A 17,347-nucleotide genomic window follows, 5' to 3' on the forward strand; every position below is an offset into this window, starting at 1 on the left:
GTCATTGATTAGAGAAGGTTCAGGACAAAGCAGAAGAGAAAGCAGACGTAGAAAAAACAAATGAAATCCAAAATGGTCATTTTCGGATTATGGCAATAATTCAAGCCCAAGAAAAATTTCTGAGCAATGGTTGAGTTCGAAGGTCGTCATAATTCACTTCTGACTGTTTACTATCGAATTAGGTTATTTGGACTGCTTTTTGTTGGATTTCCTAGGCATGGGAGGAATTACCAAAAACACAGCTTAAACCTGACAGGCCAAAACTTTTATTTGGTAAGACACTATGTTTCAACCACAAAGTGGTCATCCTCAGGTGAGAATATACAAGGTGTCTCAAAATTGACGCCCGTGCGAAAGGAATTTTACTCAGGAGGTTAATACAAATCGAAAGTTAAGAGTAAAAAAAATTCCAATTGTCTTTAGTTTTCGAGTTATTGATTATTGTTATTATTGTTAAAATTCTTTGGATTACTTTGTCTAGTGAGGAGTATTATTAATTTCATTCGGTTTTGTATGTTTAAAATGATACGATATTACTACATTATTACATTTGAGATTTTGTCGGTTGTTAAAAGCTCGGTTATAAGTTAATGGAGTGTATGATGGTAATGCCGCTGTAGAGGCTAGGGCATATGCGGAAAAGTTTCTAAATGGCATTGTAGCGATTTTTGCTTTTAATAAATTTGCTTTTAATAAAATTTAATGTTTAAATTTTAAATTTTACTTTCTTATTAATAACTTGATAACGAAGGACAATCGGACAATTTTCTACTGTTAACTTTAGATTCGTTTTAGTCTTCTGAAGCAAACCAAGTTAATCCAACAGGAAACAGTCTAAATAACCAATTTCGATGGTAAACAGCCCTAAGTGATAAAAAACAACCTTTAAACCCATCCATTAAGCAAAAATTTGTGTTGTAATTAAATTATGGCCATACTCCAAAGACGACCATTTTGGACTTTATTTGTTTTTTTAAAGCATGCTTTCTCTTTCGCGCTGTCCCGGGTCTTCTCCATTCTATGACTGATAACATTGCTTAATGGTACTTCGATTTCTATCCAAACGACTAGCAATTTCTCTAAATGAAAAACCCCTATTTGTAGTCCAAAAATCATGCCTCTTTCAAACTGCTTAAATTGTTAGTAATTATGGTTTTGTCGACTCCAGGCCTAATTGCGCTTTAGAACACTTAAACCTAAACGAATTTAAAAAAAAACACAGAAAAAGGTAGTCAGAAAAGCAAAAAATTGGAAGAACAACACTTGCTCGTAAAAAAACTTAAATGTTAAAAACTCTCTTACCACTTGATTACTAAAATCGTTGAAATTGTAATCATTTATTTCGCTAACAGTCGGCCATTTGTGCCAAGTTTTGTCAAAAAATTCAAATTTCTTCTTAGTGTTGCAATTTTTATGCCATCAAGTATATTTGTCTCAATTAATTAAACTAATAAAAATGGTGGATGCGCCGGGATAATTTTATTGGATATGGTGTTAAAAATGCAAAAATTGCTGTAGAGTTAAAGTTTTAGTCACTAATGTTGAATATATGTTTTTTGTGGTATATTTTAGATTGTCGAGGAAAAAATTGAAGAGGCTGCCGCGTACAACGTCACTGCATGTTGTGTGGAAGCCGATCTCAGCTCAGTATGCCTCCCCTTGTGCTCCTACAACGCCAACATGAGCGATATTAAACTCTTGGCGGGAGTGTGCGGTGCCGAATTCCATAAACTTCTCCGCTGTGGAGCTGGGGGTCGTAACCATGGTGGTTGCTGTAGCCGACGAGGAGTACCACCAGCGTGTCTTTCGCTTTGTTCTGGTGTTATTGTCGATTCACTACTAGTCACTGCTACAACTTGTGTGCCATATATTGGAAATATAGCTCAATGTTTCGAAGAAGGAACTGGACTTCTCCCTGGACCCATCTCCGAATTACATGCAACGGTGGTGGACGAACACTCGGTGTTGCTAGAATGGGAACCACCAGCTGAAGGAGTGAACGTCAGCGACTACGTGGTGCATTACCAAAAAGTGGACAACACGTCCATGCATGAAACGCTCTTAAAACTAGATAACGTGAGTAAATTTTTTTTTTTTTTAATTTTTCCTAACTTGAGTTTTAGCAAGTAAATGTGACTGGTACTACGACCACTCTCACGGGACTTGAACCCGAGTCAATGTACCACATTTTCGTGGTTTCACGCAACCAACATGGTACTTCTCTCCCATCGTCGATTATCGTGATCAAACTTGTAAAATCAGGTACTGAATCTAATATTTTTTCGTGCAATTAACGATTTTCCAAATAGATGGTCAGTGGGTCAAAGCTGTGACTTCACCTCCGCATTCCCTGGCCGTGGCTGCGCATAGCGCCACCTGGGTGACTATCTCGTGGCAACCCCCCGAATTCAGCCACCCCTCGGAGCAAATAACGTATCGAATTTACCATAAATCAACCGCTGAGGAGAATTTCCACGTTATAAATGTCACACTTACCTCGCACATGATCACAAATCTAAATCCCAACACGCAGTATATTATTTACGTTACGGCCATTACGGAAAAAGGGGCGAGTATGCCGTCGGAGACTTTGATTGCTTGGACGGATCCAGCATACCCGGCTTTTGTCGAAGTAAATAGAACATTTTGTGAGTTGGATAGAGTTGTAAAGTTTTTTTATAGCCGCCGACAGTACATCCGATCAATTTGGTGATTGAGGGAAGCAGTATGACGATCTTGTGCATCGCCATGGGGACACCGATGCCTACCATTTCGCTTTATATTTCGGGAAGGTTAGTGCGGCAGGAAACTACGAGGCATATGGTCACAGTGATTCACAACGTGACGAGGGACATGGACCAGATTTCGTGTTATGCTGACAATGGGTATGGCACGCCGATGCAAGCCTCAAGGAAAATCACAATCAGTCGTAAGTAATTCCTCTTAAATTTCATTATTTTAAATACAAATAACTTATTCACTTAGATTTATTATTTTTAATTAAACTTCAATTATATTTTATCTCTTCGTTAAAGATGTTTTCAGAAACTGAGCCTAAAACTTTTTATAAAGAGAACAAAAAAATTTATTTGAGCGTAGGACCTCTAAATTTACACTCAAAAAACCTGACTTATCTTTAACTTAGTTCTTTATTTTTTAAATTAATAAATGTCTAATACTAATACAGATGGTTGAATATAATCTAAAACCTGCAAAAATCAAATTATTATTTTACTCCTTTCGTCGAGCACTGGGGTACTTGTTTTTTTTAAGAATAAAATATTTTTTTGTTTTTCGAGTACCGACTTAAAAGAATATTGATAAAACGATAAAAAAAGTGTAAAAATGTATTTGAGCGTAGGACACTTCTAATTTCTAATTTTTTCATTTGCGCTTGGTTATTAGACCATTAAAAGAAAAAAGACTATTTAATCAACACATTCCTGAGTAACTGCACCACACAGTTAAAAGGACTAGTCGCATGGTCTTTTTCCATTCTCTTTTCAGCGGTTCTTTTTCACTTTCAACCCGTGTAACACTTAAATCTGAATGCAAATTACAAATTAATTTTTTTGTTAAACTTTTTAATACGGTCTAGCTCTTAATAGCAATACACCAAATTACCATTTGCCCACAACTCCTCCTCAGCAGTCACAGGTTCACACATATTGTTGAATAATCCCTTCGATGCTTTTATTTGTTTAATCTGAGAAAAAACATCCGAGAACAATTGTTTTCCGTTTGAGGGAATTTTTTGAACCGAGGTTATTGCACGTGCGTTTTTCGTATACTTGTTGAGAACACAATTTTACGTATACGACAAATGTTATCCATAAAAATAAAAATTATTAAAACATTGAAAACTTTACTACAATCATTTATTTGGAGAGCATTTTTCCAAAAAATTAAAGTATTTACTCCAAAGTAATAGAAAACGCTTATTCATACTAATTAAATGCTTTTAATTTTTCTTCAAGTATTTGCTTTTACTTTATACTCGTGCTTTATGTAAATGCTTCAACTATATTCCTACCACCTATAAGTCATGAGTACAAGTTAAATACCTGAGGAAATTTATCTTACTATTAATTAGAAATCTAGATTAGATAGTTTTTTTTTCAAACCCAGGTTTTTATTATTTATTATTTATTATAACTCTAGTTTCTATTAGTTGTTTCCATGGTATCTCCACTTTTTCAAAATACTGAAGACGGAATTTTTAGCAATATACTAGCGGAGAGCAATTTGCCATTAACAGTCCTCAGCTTTAGAAATGATTCCTATTTAACCAAATTGCTGATTTATTTAAAATTTCTTTGAAAAGTACTGTCAAATTTATAATTTCAGTTTGAAATCAGTTCTGATCAATTGAATTTTATCAAAAATTTGCTACAAGACCTGTCGCATTTTTTTTGTCCACAACTATAACTATTTACTTTTACCTCGTTTTTATAAATTATAATAAAAATAAATAATCCCAATATAGCCAGTTGAATTTAAGATAAAACCTACACCATTGAAAATATTATTTTACTTATTTTGTGGAGCACTGAAGCACAGTTTTTTTGAGAGCCGTCTTAACGTTTTAACGAGACAATAAAGAAAACGCAAAAATTTATTTGAGCGTAGGACACCCATGTTTGAATTTATAAAACTTTGATAATCTGTAACTTGATTTATTAAGAATTATAACAAGTAAAAATGATAATTATAGACGGTTGAATTTAACTCAAAACTTACTATAATTAAATTATTATTTTACTAGTTTTGTGAAGTATTGGAGCACAATTTTCCTTAAAAAAATAATAATTTTTTGTTTTTTGAGAAGCAAGTTAACGTTTTAAAATAAACCTGATATGAGCGAAACGGTAAAAAAGCACAAAAATTTATTTGAGACTAGGACACCAAAGTTTGAAGTCATAAAACCTTGTTAATCCCTAACCTGGTTTCTTACAATAAATTAAAATTATAATAAATAATATAATTATGGACGGTTCAATTTTAGATAAAACCTACAACAATCAATTATTATTTTACTCGTTTCTTGGAGCATTTGCATAGCAATTCGAGTTTCCCTTAAAAATTATCAAAAAAATCAAATTGTGTGTTTTTCGAGTGCCGATTTAACGTTTTAAACCCTTCAATATGTCACAACTTTTTAATTAAACGCTTGCAACAATGCAATAACCGTTTCAAAATGGAATTTTACTCGTCGCTAAATCGTAAATAATGACTGCGTTGCATTTTTCATTGAATTCGATTTATCACAGCTTGCACCTGAAATTCAAACAACAATTTTTTCCAAACAATAGATTATTGACTGTGTCCATCATCGTAATTCCTGTTCCAGACCCACCCCACATCCAGGCCAGTGGCATAACAATGGCAGCTCTGGGCGACTCGGTCACTTTGGAGTGTAAAGTGGACGCCCAACCTGAACCTAAGATGATTTTCTGGAAGAACCACCAAGAACGAACACCGGTGATCCAAGGCGGGAAATACGACATAAACACAATGCCGATGAAGGACGAGGAGGATAAATATGTAATGCATTTGACGATCAAACAGATCACAGATATGGACGTTGGTGATTATTTCTGTCACGCTGAAAATGCATTCGGTAGCGCAACTCAAGCCGTTTCGGTGCGAATTCGCAACGTTGCCGCAACACATAACGTAACGCAGTGTTGTATCGAACAGAACGTAACGTCGTCATGTATGGACGCCTGTTCCTTCTACCTAGATATGGACGCAGTGATTGATAAACCTGAATGTATCAACGATTTTGATAAGTTAATGAAATGCGCAGCTGATGGTTCCGACCACCGCAGTTGTTGCACCCAGTGGGGAGTTCCCCGACGTTGTCTCGACTGGTGCCGAGGAGAGCCGATTCTCAACAGCAAAATCTGCGTCCTTTCTTACACCAAACAAATCATGAGTTGTTTCCACGAAGGTCGCGAGAAATTGCCAGGACCTCCACAAAACGTACGAGTTGAAAACATCGACTCACATTCGGTTAACATCATCTGGGATCCCCCCATTAAGAACCCGCACACTGTCGAGTTGTACCGAGTGTTCTGGCGATTGGCTGACAGTCAAGGCAAGGGTGGACTGAAGGGTGATACCTCAGAAACGCATTTGAAAATCAGTGATTTGAAAGAAGGGGCAACGTATGAGTGTGTGATTAAAGCAGGGAATAGTAAAGGAACGTCGACTTTGACCGAACCGATCAAGTTTACAGTTGGGGAAAAGTATATTACTTCAGCGGCCAGTCATAGTGATGATAGTAGTCATGTGGGAGTTGCTGTTGCTGTTGTTTTGGCCCTTGTTGTAGTGGCGGCGATTGTGATAGCAGCGGTTTGGTTCATGAGGAGCAAGAAGATGTTGATTAAGAATTCGAATGGAGTGGCTTTCGAAAATCCCAGCTATTTGAGAGAGGTCAATATGGACCACATACAGGTAAAAATTTAGAATAAGTCCTAAAATGAAAATACAAAAAAAAGTTGGAAAGTACGACAAGAAATCAGAAATCTGATATATTTTTCTGATTTTGATACGATTACATTATTTTTGGTTGGTTTCTAATTGAAATTAAAGTGAAATTAATTAAGTTTGTTTTCGTAGAAGAGCTTTTTTAATTATCTATTTAAAAAAATTAGTTTTTAAGAAAATTATTACATGCAAAAATGAGTAAAATTGTAAATAACTTGAAAATTATTATAAATGTTGCAATTTTTCCGGCGCCAATCGATTTTCCTGGTTATTATACATAGCGAAAAAAAATATTTGAGCGTAGGACACTCGACCTTGTTGCGAGTTGTTGCGAACTTAGCAGAGGTTAAATAGATTTCTGTCAAAATGATTACATTTTTTTGAGTAGTTTTGCCGTTATTGAAAAAAAATAAAATCTAAACATAGTCATACCAAATGACCAGTTTTAGAAGTCATGTCTCAAAATCAGTTAAGCTCTCCTATCTTATAGAGATCTTAATGTTTTCTTTACGATAGAAAAAGAGTTTTTGTCCTAGACTTTATAGTTTGAAAATTGAAATTTTTTATTAGATTTTTTGAAAGACCTACGAACTTAGTTATCATCGAAAACTCGCTCCAACAACATTTTTTGCACTTTTCAATGCCTTAAGTAATAGACTCTTTAAAAGTGCAAAAAAAATCGTTAATTAGTTCGATTTTGAAATGTTTGATTGCAAGTCGAGATTTGGTCGATTTCCAGCATCAGTTATTAGGCAATAATCCTAAAGTTATTAGTCGTAATTCTTTTATATTTCCTATCATTAAAAGCCCTAAGGATTATGGTTATTTATCTTTTGGACTAAAATAACGTCTTACTTCGTATTTCTTAGATATTTTTAGGTAAAATCTCTAGAATTCTGGCAGCTTTTCGTTCTACATAAATCTATAGGAAATGACTGTTATTTAGCAAAATTACTTCTTCATGTAACACTCCTAAAGCTATAGAAAGTATTCCCAACAAGTTTTAGTCTAAATTTGCTTTATTTCTATATTTATTAGTGTGATGAATCTCAAATTTATGCCGTTCTTAAAAAAAAGAGTCTATATTTTAAAAAATAATCAAACAAAGAGCTTGTTAAAGCCCAGTTTTACAATTTTCTACATTGTTTTAATAATTTTGTGTTTATTTAACAAGAAATTTCATTTAAACTGGCACTTATCTGCTATTTTAGTAGTTTGTAAATGAATAAACTAAATAAATAAATAAATAACAAATAACAAAATATTTTGATTTTAGTGAGTATTTTCTAAAAAAGACTTCAAAAGAAAATGAAAAGAGAAATCTGACAACATTTTGACAAAAATTTTGTTAATTTCTCGTTAGGCAAAATTTTAGTTTCTACAAGTTCCTACTTCGACAGTCTTAAAAAAATTTCTTGAATTTAGTGTACATTGATACAGGGTGCTCAAAAACTGGTGCACCAACTAACTGGTACGCTATTGAGAAGCATGTGTAGATTACGGGAAAAATTTGAAGATTCCTAAAATCGTATTTCAAAAAATCTGATCCCCCAAAGTTAATTTGTTAACTTAAATTTTCAAATTTGCTACTGTAATTAAGCAAAATCTGTAGAATTTTAATTATTTATCTTTCAAAAAAAACACTTTCCTACGACTAAAACTTTTCGAAAAAAACTCCTATTACAAGCAAAAATACGTAAAATTTTTGGATGTTGACTTGAAAATTATTATGACTTGTTTGATTTTCTCGACATCAATCGATTCCTCAGATTATCTTAGAAAGTGACACCATCCAACAGAGCGAATCAATTTATTTGAGCGTAGGACCTTCGACAGTGTTACGAGTCGTTGCGAGTTTTGCAGAAATTAAATAGGTTTCCGTCAAAATTGTTACATTTTTTCGAATAATTTTGTCGTAGTTGACAAAAAAACATAGTCTGCACACCTCGCCCTACAAAATGACCGATTTTAAAAATCAATTGTCCCTCCTATGTGAGAGGAGTTTTAATGTCTTTTTTAAGAGTTTTTTTTTGCTTTTATAGTTTCGCCGTAATCGGCGTGTGAAAACTGAAATTTTCAAGGGTTTTTGAGAGAAAACTAAAAAAAAATTTTTTTTGAAACTCGTTCCAAGACTTTTCGGTGCCTTTTGAACCCCCAAGAGTCCCAAACAGTGCAGAAAACAACAATTATTTTCAATGTTGAATGATTTCAACTTACGTCGAGATTTTGTCCGATTTCCAACTGCAGTTGTCGGACAATAACTAAAAAAAATATTAGTTGCAATCCCACTAAATTTGGTATCGTTGGAAAACTCTTTTAATTATTTTTAAAAAAAGATCATTGTTTTCCTGATACTATTAGTTTTCGAGAAAATTGCTTGCATAAGCAAAAATAGGTAACATTGAAATATTAAAAATTAGGTAAAAAATAGATAACTTCAAAACTGTTATAAGTTTTGCGATTTTTCTCAACGCCAATCGATTTCGCCGATCATTTTACATAACGATACTTGCAACGGGAACCAAACTTTTGATTTTTGACCATTGAACAAATTTATTTGAACGTAGGACCCTCAAAATAAGCTGAGGCTTTGCAGTCACAAAACTGAAATAAATCTTCAATTTATTTATTGAGTAAGCATTTTAAGTTAAAAATAAAAAGAATATTCATAAACTCAATTCTACTTATCGAATAAAAAAATCTTAAAAAATATTTTTTTTATTTTTAAAAACTGTAAATAACAATTTATTTTAGGTGCCACAGGGGCAAAGTGACGGCCCCACCGTATCCAACGGGGCTGCCAACGGCATTTCGGTGTCGTCCGCCTCTGGAGTGCAAGGCTGGAAGAACGAAGCTCTTCACGTACCTGCAGCGACCGAAGTGAATCCGACTCTTTACGAAGAACTGAAATTGGGGCAGGATGGTGCCGGTTTCAAGCGACTTAAACCCTAGTATGAGGCTAGAGTAGGAGATGAGTCGAGATTTTAGGAAAAAATCGGTCACGTTATTGTGATATAGTAATAACAAAAATATAGTATTCGTACCACCGGAAAGGTATTTTACCTAAATACCTCATATAGTGTAATATTTTTCTCTCCTAGGTGATAAGGTTGTAAAATTGTGATTGAGATATATTTGGGACAGGGGGGAGACTAGATTATTGTTAGTGAAAATGATAAAAAAAGATGTAAAATAGAAAATTTTTGTAAATGCACTTGTAGATTGTAAATTAGTAAAAACAGTCCAAATATTTGTATTATTGATAGGTTAAGCTAATAATTGACTGAATGTTTTATGATGTAGTGGAAAACGTTCATCACGTGTGTGTTAATTTGAGTGATATTTGTTAACATTCCAGAATTTTGATTTTTGATCAAGGAACTTGGTCTTATTGCAAAATATCAATACCAGCACACAAATAATAAACATAGTAATTGTTAATTAAAATAATATAGCTTCTAGTCTTATGTAATATAACTGTTATGTAATAGAAATAAAGCCATGTTTCTTGATTGTAGGTGATTCTTAATGAGCGATGAATGAGGATTTAATATATAGATTAAAAAATACACGTATTGTGCCTTTCTCACTTTCTTGTAAGGAAATCTAATTTCAAAACAACATGTAGAGATTTTTAGATATTTCTTTGTACATAATTTTTAAAAATTTGTAAAATAATATGATGTCACAGATAGCAAAGGCAATAGAAATAAATACGAAAAACTGAAAACTGTTCCTTAATTTTCCGAACCTTCCTTACCATGTTAACCTAAGCTTAAAATTATGGTGGCAACACTGAATGAGGTAAAGACAGAAGACCATCTTTTCTATCTCCACCTAGATCTTTCTAAATCAATTTTTTCATATACTAACATTGTTCGTTTTTTCTTGAAAGAAGTGGCAAACTTTTAATACCTACTACGACCCCACATTCAAGTATAGGCAGCAATTGTAATTTAGTTTAGCCACTTTGATCGCTTGGCATTTAATAAAACAAACAAAAACTTCTTCTAAGTTCGTACCTTATCTTAGCAAAACAGTTTAAATTTAACATTTGCTCAGTAAAAAACGCAAAAAAATTTGCAGTACAAAAATATTCGATTTAGATTTGCATTATTTTACTTTTTGACAGAAGATTGTCGAATAAGTCGATTTACATTATTTCCAAGCAATGTGGCTCGTTTTTAAGCGAGAAATTCCAGGAAAGGTACTTAAAGAAATAAAACAATTGGTAAATCAGCGCTATTTTAGGTGTATCAAGTGCTTATTTTGAATAAATAATCCATAAAAATCACTAAACAAACATCAAAAGGATTTATTAGGAATTTGTTTAGATTTTAAAGAAAGAGTAAAAGAAAATTGACTTATTTTGACAAAACAACTGCCAAAATGAAACGATTTAAAAAAATTTGATCTAAAAGTTAAGGTTTTTAAATTACTTTGGCCCTCCTCTCTCAAAAACTTTTAATTATTTGCTACATGTTTCGGTTATTTGCTATGGCCATCTTCAGGAATTAAGTTACGACTTCAACGGATCGTAACTTAGAACTAAGAACTTAAAACCAACATATTTTTGGCCCATTTTTGGAATTCTCTGTGTTTGAGATAAATTTCTAAAAATTCTTTAAATTTTTTGAGAAAACATTCTATAAAGTTTTGACCAAAATTAGACAGAAAATTATTAAATTTGATGGAATAATATGCTATTTTACATACTCCGATCATTTTAGTCTATTTTTGATTTAAACACTTTGTTATTTTCGTAATTTTGCTAAATAAGTTTCGGTCGTTTGCTATGGCAATTTTCAGGTATTAAGTTCAACAACTCGTAACTTAGAACTGAGAACATAACATCAAGACATTTTTAGCCTGAGCTTTGAAGTCTGTACTATGTTTGAGGTGAATTCCTATAAATTCCTTAATTTTTTTAAGATATTTTGTTCAAAATTAGCCAAAAAATATTGAGTTTAATTGGAAATCTTATTATTTTGCATCTTCAATCATTTTATTGTATTGTTCATTTAAAATGTTATGTTATTTTCTTTACAACGGTTAAAAAATTACCAAATGATTTTTGTTGCATTTTTTTCACTAAAAAACGTGTTCAAAATTTAATTCATGAGTATTTTATTAAGTTCTTGATCTAAAAACTTTGTTTCGATCTAAAACAGTTTTGTATCGTTTGAACAATTTAGAACATATATTAGCAACAAAAAATTTTTTCCAAAAAAAACCGTGAAAAAAAAGAAAACTTGTCAAAATAACAATATGTTACCACTTTTCAAACATCTTTGCTCGTGGCTTAGTCAAGTATGCCATTATCTTTAAAAATTTTGTCAAAATTAAGCTAAAATATAACCAAATTATTTAAAAAAGTGTTGTTTTTTATCTTTAACTAATGATTTCCTATGTTCTTAAACCCAAACTTTGTTTTTTTAGTCATAACCGAAAAATTAGGAGATTAGATTGGAAGTAATATTTTTTGACCACACGTTTTTTTTACCAAAACATTTATTTTGCAAAATTTTGTAAAAAAAACAAGTTCGGTGAATAAGTATCGTGCTATTTTCGCATTTTGTCGGAAATTTATTATTATTTGATCTACGAACAAAACCTTTTCCCAAAATTGTTGTAATGACTTAAAAAGACTGAAAGGTTTCCCAATTCTGGTTTCCACACAGTTGCACGTTAAATATATTTCTTTTATATACAGGCTGTTCGCGAAGTAAGGCGTTTCTTTTAAATCGTCTTAATAAAATATTTTTAATATCGGAGATAATTTTTAATTTTTCTAAAATTTTGAGTTCGGTTTTGTCTACCTATCGCTTTGAGATGAGCGCGAACAAGGCATGCTAGCATCTGTTAAAAGAAACGCCTCAGCTTCGGGAACAGCCTGTATATAATTATTATTAAAGTTTTTTACTTTACTTTGCCAAAAGCTGCTGAATTGAGAGTTTGGAAATGAAACGCAATACTAAACTAATCAAAGTAACAAATTATCGATTTAATTAATCTGTTTTGTGTTTTTTTAAATGCAAATTTTACAAATTCCTGCTATATTTCTTAATTTTTATGAGTTTCTGACTGAAAAACTAAATATCATTTAGCTCGGCAAAGACAAATTAAAAAAGAATTAGGGGTAAAATAGAAAAACATACAAATTGCTCCAAATTAAAAAATATACAGCGTGCTCAAAAACCGGCGCACCAACTCAATGGTGTGTGGTAGAAAATTGCTTACATATAAAGGTAAAAATAGTAAAAAAATTCTTTGTATTAAAGTTATTGATAAATAACGTATTTTAGATAAATGTTATGTGGCAACGTTGTCTAACAGTCATGATCGCAATAGAATTTGAGCAACAATAAAAATAAATTATTTTTGAAACGGTTTCCTAGGAAATAATTCCCAGTGTTGGCACATCTACACATTGTGATTTTTTGGATGAATTTTAATTTCTTTAAATTAAAAAAACTGCTAAAATCTGATAGTAAATTTTAAAATAATTATTCATCGTTTTGTTACGGAACGATTACCTGATATGAAACATAAAAATATAAAAAAATTATGAAAACTAAAGAAGTTAACACAATAAGTTTGTAGCTCCTGATTTTTTAAAATATAACTTTAGGAATTTTTTCAACATTTTTCCCGTAATCTGCACTTGCTTCTCAATAACGTACCACTGAGTTGGTGCGCCAGTTTTTGAGCACCCTGTATATATTTTCAAAAATTATTCGATCACTCTAAATTTTTGGTAAACTTCAGAAATTTGTTGAAGATTTAGTACAATTATACTCTGAAACTACAATAAATATTCACAAAACGGTCTTTTACAAGTTGAGTAATCACCTCTATTATAGAGTGTCTCAAAATTCGGTCGTGTTCCGCCCCTGTAACCACCGTTCAACAGGTGTCCGACAATTTCCGGCTCTAGTCGAGGAAACTCGGACACGCATATTCTCCTAGACTAGGTATAGTATAGTCGGTGCATTTTCTTTCATCCAGTGATGCTTCGTCCGTTTGACATTTTACAAGTCGGCAACTTAACGGTGCTACAACGTGCGTGTTTCAACATCGGAGTATAGTGTTTTTTTTATTTGAAAACTGTGTTGGGGGAATCACGCTTCAAATAATTGTATGTCCCATTTTTTTCCAAAAAAAACTTGTTACAGTTAATTTTGAGTATTTCATCTTCCAGCAATTACGAGATGATTTCATAATGCGAGATGCCTCACACGATCTTACGGCCCCATCATCCCGTCAATGGCTATGCCCATCATTACACCCAGAATGGACATGTCAAAAATAATGGGCATGGTGGTGAGTAGACTTTTGTTGCACCTACGGAAGTCGTGACCCACTTTATGGTCGGTGCATTTCTTTTTTGATTTTTCTCCTCTTCACATGACGGTTAATTACCAACAATAGCGCGAGAGACAATAATGAACGGCTTGACTAATGAGGAGCGATGTATGATTGCGCCTTAATAAGCTTCGAAATTATTGGCATTTTTTAGACAATGTGGCAATTAGCTGCAAGTTCATGAATAATGCGCCCATGACCGCCAATTCAATTAACGCATACTTTGTGATGTAACAGAATCGAGAGTACAACTCTCGTCTTAAAATACAAGCTTAAAATTCAATTCTTAAATCTCGAATTTTTTGGATATTTTTCACAAAAACTTTTTTTTGAATATTTTAAAAACAAGTAGATAAAAGGTCCCTAAATGAAATAGCATTTCGCTAAATTAGTACAAAAAAACTATAAAATGGGCCAATGATCATAATTACTTATTTTACAATCCTCGTACATTACAGGAAACTTCTTAACCAAAAATACGTTTGTTTAATAGTTTAGTACAATATTCAAAAATTATAATGAATTATTTGCATTATGTTAAGTACATTTTTTATCTAGAAACGCAAAAGTTTATCCAAAATAAACACAAAAATCGTCGAATTGTTATTTTTCCGTTTATGCACATTGTTATTTTTTCAAAATTTTGTCAAAAATTACTCCAAAAATGCCTGTGAAATAATATTATTTTGCCATTATTTCGTTCTATTGAAGTATATTTTTAATCTGAAACCACATTTTTTTTAAATAAACAATTTTATTTTTTTGTATATGCACGTTTTTGATTTAAAATTTCATTTATTTTGCCTAAAAAATGTATTTTACCGCTTTTACGTCCTATTGAAACACATTTTTTATGTATAAATGCAAAAGTTGGTTCAAAATAAAATAGAAGTTGAGGAATTCAGTAGGAAACAATGTTATTTTTCTGTTTTTGCACGTTTTTAATTCAATTATTTTGGCAAAATAAATTAAAAATTGTCAAAGTGGACGGACAATGATGTTATCATTGACTTTTTCGAGGACTTAATACGAATAGAAACTTCGTTTCTGTTTATTTTTAAAACATGAATTACCTACTAATTTTTGAAATTTAAAAAATAAACCAAAAAATTGAGGAATTGAGTGAGAAATAACAATTATATTTTTCCTTTTATGCACAAAAAAGAATCACAAAAATTCAATTAATTATTTGGCGAAAATTTTGCTAGTCCCAAAAAAATTATTTACCGCTTTTGAGTTATATTGAAGCCCAATTTTTATCTAGAAATGCAAAACTTGGTCTAAAATAAACCGAAAAATTGTCGAACTGAAGAAGAAACAATGTTATTTTTCCATGTATGCATGGAAAAATATGCAACTTAACTCTTTTTTCCAAAAATTACCCAAAAAAATTATTTTGCTAATTTTGAGTATAATTGAAGGACATTTTTCATCCGGAAATGCAAAAGTTGGACAAAAAATCAACCAAAACATTGAGGAATTGCGTTAATTTTTCATTCATGCATATTTTTTATTTAAAAACTCAATAATTTTGCCAAAAAAATGCCAGTGAAATGAAATTATTTTGCAGCTTTTGCGTTTTGTCGAAGTATATTTTTCATCTAAAAACGCAATAGTTCATCCGAAATAAAAATCGTCAAACTCATTAGGAAATAATATTATTTTTCTGTTTATGCACGTTTTTGATCTGAAATCTCAAATATTTTACCAAAATTTTGTCACAAGTTCTCTAAAAAACTGTATTTTGCCCGCTTTAGCGTTTTATTAAAACACATTTTTCATATAGAAATGCAAAAGTTGGACCAAAATAAACCGAAAAAACGTTGAAATGAGTGAGAAACAATGTTATTTTTTAATTTATGCACATTTTTTATAAAAAAACTTAACTATTTTGCCAAAATTTTACCCTAAAATGTATTTTGCCACTTTTGAGTTTTATTGAAGCACATTTTTTAACCAGAAATGCAAAAGTTGGTCCAAACTAAACCAAAAAATTGAGGAATTGCGTTACTTTTCCATTTATGCATGCTTTTTATTTAAAAACTCAATAATATTGCCAAAAATTATCCAAAAAATGCTAGTGAAATTAAATTATTTTGCCGCTTTTGCATTTTGTTAAACTATATTTTTGATCTAGAAGCACAAAAGCTCATGCAACATAAACCGACAAGTCATCGAATTGAGTGGAAATGAGTGCCATTTTTTTGTTTCTGCGCGTTTTTTTTATATTAAAACTCAATTATTTTGCCAAAAATTACCAAAAAATTTATTTTACCGCTTGTGCGTTCTATTAAAGCACATTTTTCATTCAGAAACGAAAAAGTTGGTCCAAAATAAACCGAAAAGTCGTAGAGTTGAGTGAGAAACAGTATTCTTTTTCCATTTATGCACGTGTTTGATCTAAAAATTTAATTATATTTTGCCAGAATTTCGTCACAAATTATTCAAAAAATACCAACGAAATAAAATTATTTTGACTTTTCAGTTCTATTGAAGCACATTTTTTATCCAGAGGCACAAAAATTTGTCCTAAATAAACTGAAAAGTCGTCGAATTGAGTGGAACCATTGTTATTTTTCCGTTTAAAACCTTCTCCTAGAAATGTCTGTTTTCAACGACTCTGTGATTGGATTTTTCATATTTTTTTTTTATTTTGAAAGCAAAGCCATGTTGTGCTTTATCAGTAACTTACACAATGCGTCAAAGTTTCGACTCTAAATGTAAAAATTACAGAAACACTTAAAATCGTTTAAAATTACAATTCTGACATAGTTGTTATTACTGAATCCAATAAATATGTTTACAAAGTGTTTACGGTGTTATGTAATCACTATAAGCTACGACATTACAATAATAATAAATAACGCACACAAACACCTAGATTCTAATCGATGCGTCATTACACCACAAATAATAAGAAGCGATTTTTAGATGAAATCTCTAATAAATTGACTCCTTCGGGTGTATATCTCGAGTCAAGGGTATCAAAAGCACGACTAGAATTTATATAGTGCTAATAAAATGTACGAAAAAGCTGTTATAATAAATATTTATTACGGATGTTAGAAATGGACAAGGTTAGTATAACGGCAACTCTGCAGTGAAGAGATCTTCCGGTAATTTGAAGCTGCATATGTAAACAAAATCATAATAAAATTGCAAATTTAAAGGAGTTGCGGCGAAGGTCATTTGTAAGTTAAAATCTATGAAATCTGCTTAATTACTTCGAGTAATATTAGATACACACAATTTTTTCTATAAAAAGCTGGACACGAAATTACTTAGCATTATTTGGAAGTACTATTTGAGATTACCATAATTATCAGCAATTATTTCTAAATTGTTGGCATTTTTCTGGAACGATTTTCCCACTGCCTCCCAAAAGTGCCATATTTTGGCAAAAAAATTTGATTTGTTTAAAAATAGGCAAAGACAACAGTTTCTCCTTAAAAACAAGCAAAATCATTTGAGAATAGAGCTAAGATCACCC

General features: G+C 31.7%; 2 protein-coding genes across 2 annotated transcripts in view; both read left to right on the top strand.

The window, feature by feature from the left end:
* LOC662235 (uncharacterized protein) overlaps positions 1–10,222 on the top strand; it is a 109,071-nt gene extending 98,849 nt beyond the window's left edge. The window contains exons 9-14 of the mRNA XM_008197963.3: positions 1,573–2,076; positions 2,124–2,262; positions 2,310–2,632; positions 2,683–2,929; positions 5,351–6,459; positions 9,247–10,222. Of these exons, the coding sequence (XP_008196185.2) occupies positions 1,573–2,076; positions 2,124–2,262; positions 2,310–2,632; positions 2,683–2,929; positions 5,351–6,459; positions 9,247–9,444 (2,520 nt within the window). The 3' untranslated portion in view covers positions 9,445–10,222. The remainder of the gene's footprint in view (positions 1–1,572; positions 2,077–2,123; positions 2,263–2,309; positions 2,633–2,682; positions 2,930–5,350; positions 6,460–9,246) is intronic.
* Positions 10,223–13,463: 3,241 nt separating this feature from the next.
* Positions 13,464–17,347, top strand: part of LOC662165 (calpain-9) — a 64,550-nt gene continuing 60,666 nt past the window's right edge. The window contains exons 1-2 of the mRNA XM_064357409.1: positions 13,464–13,630; positions 13,694–13,815. Coding sequence (XP_064213479.1) covers positions 13,722–13,815 — 94 coding nt within the window. The 5' untranslated portion in view covers positions 13,464–13,630; positions 13,694–13,721. The remainder of the gene's footprint in view (positions 13,631–13,693; positions 13,816–17,347) is intronic.

Source organism: Tribolium castaneum, chromosome 6, assembly GCF_031307605.1.
Source record: "Tribolium castaneum strain GA2 chromosome 6, icTriCast1.1, whole genome shotgun sequence".
Lineage (NCBI taxonomy): Eukaryota > Metazoa > Arthropoda > Insecta > Coleoptera > Tenebrionidae > Tribolium > Tribolium castaneum.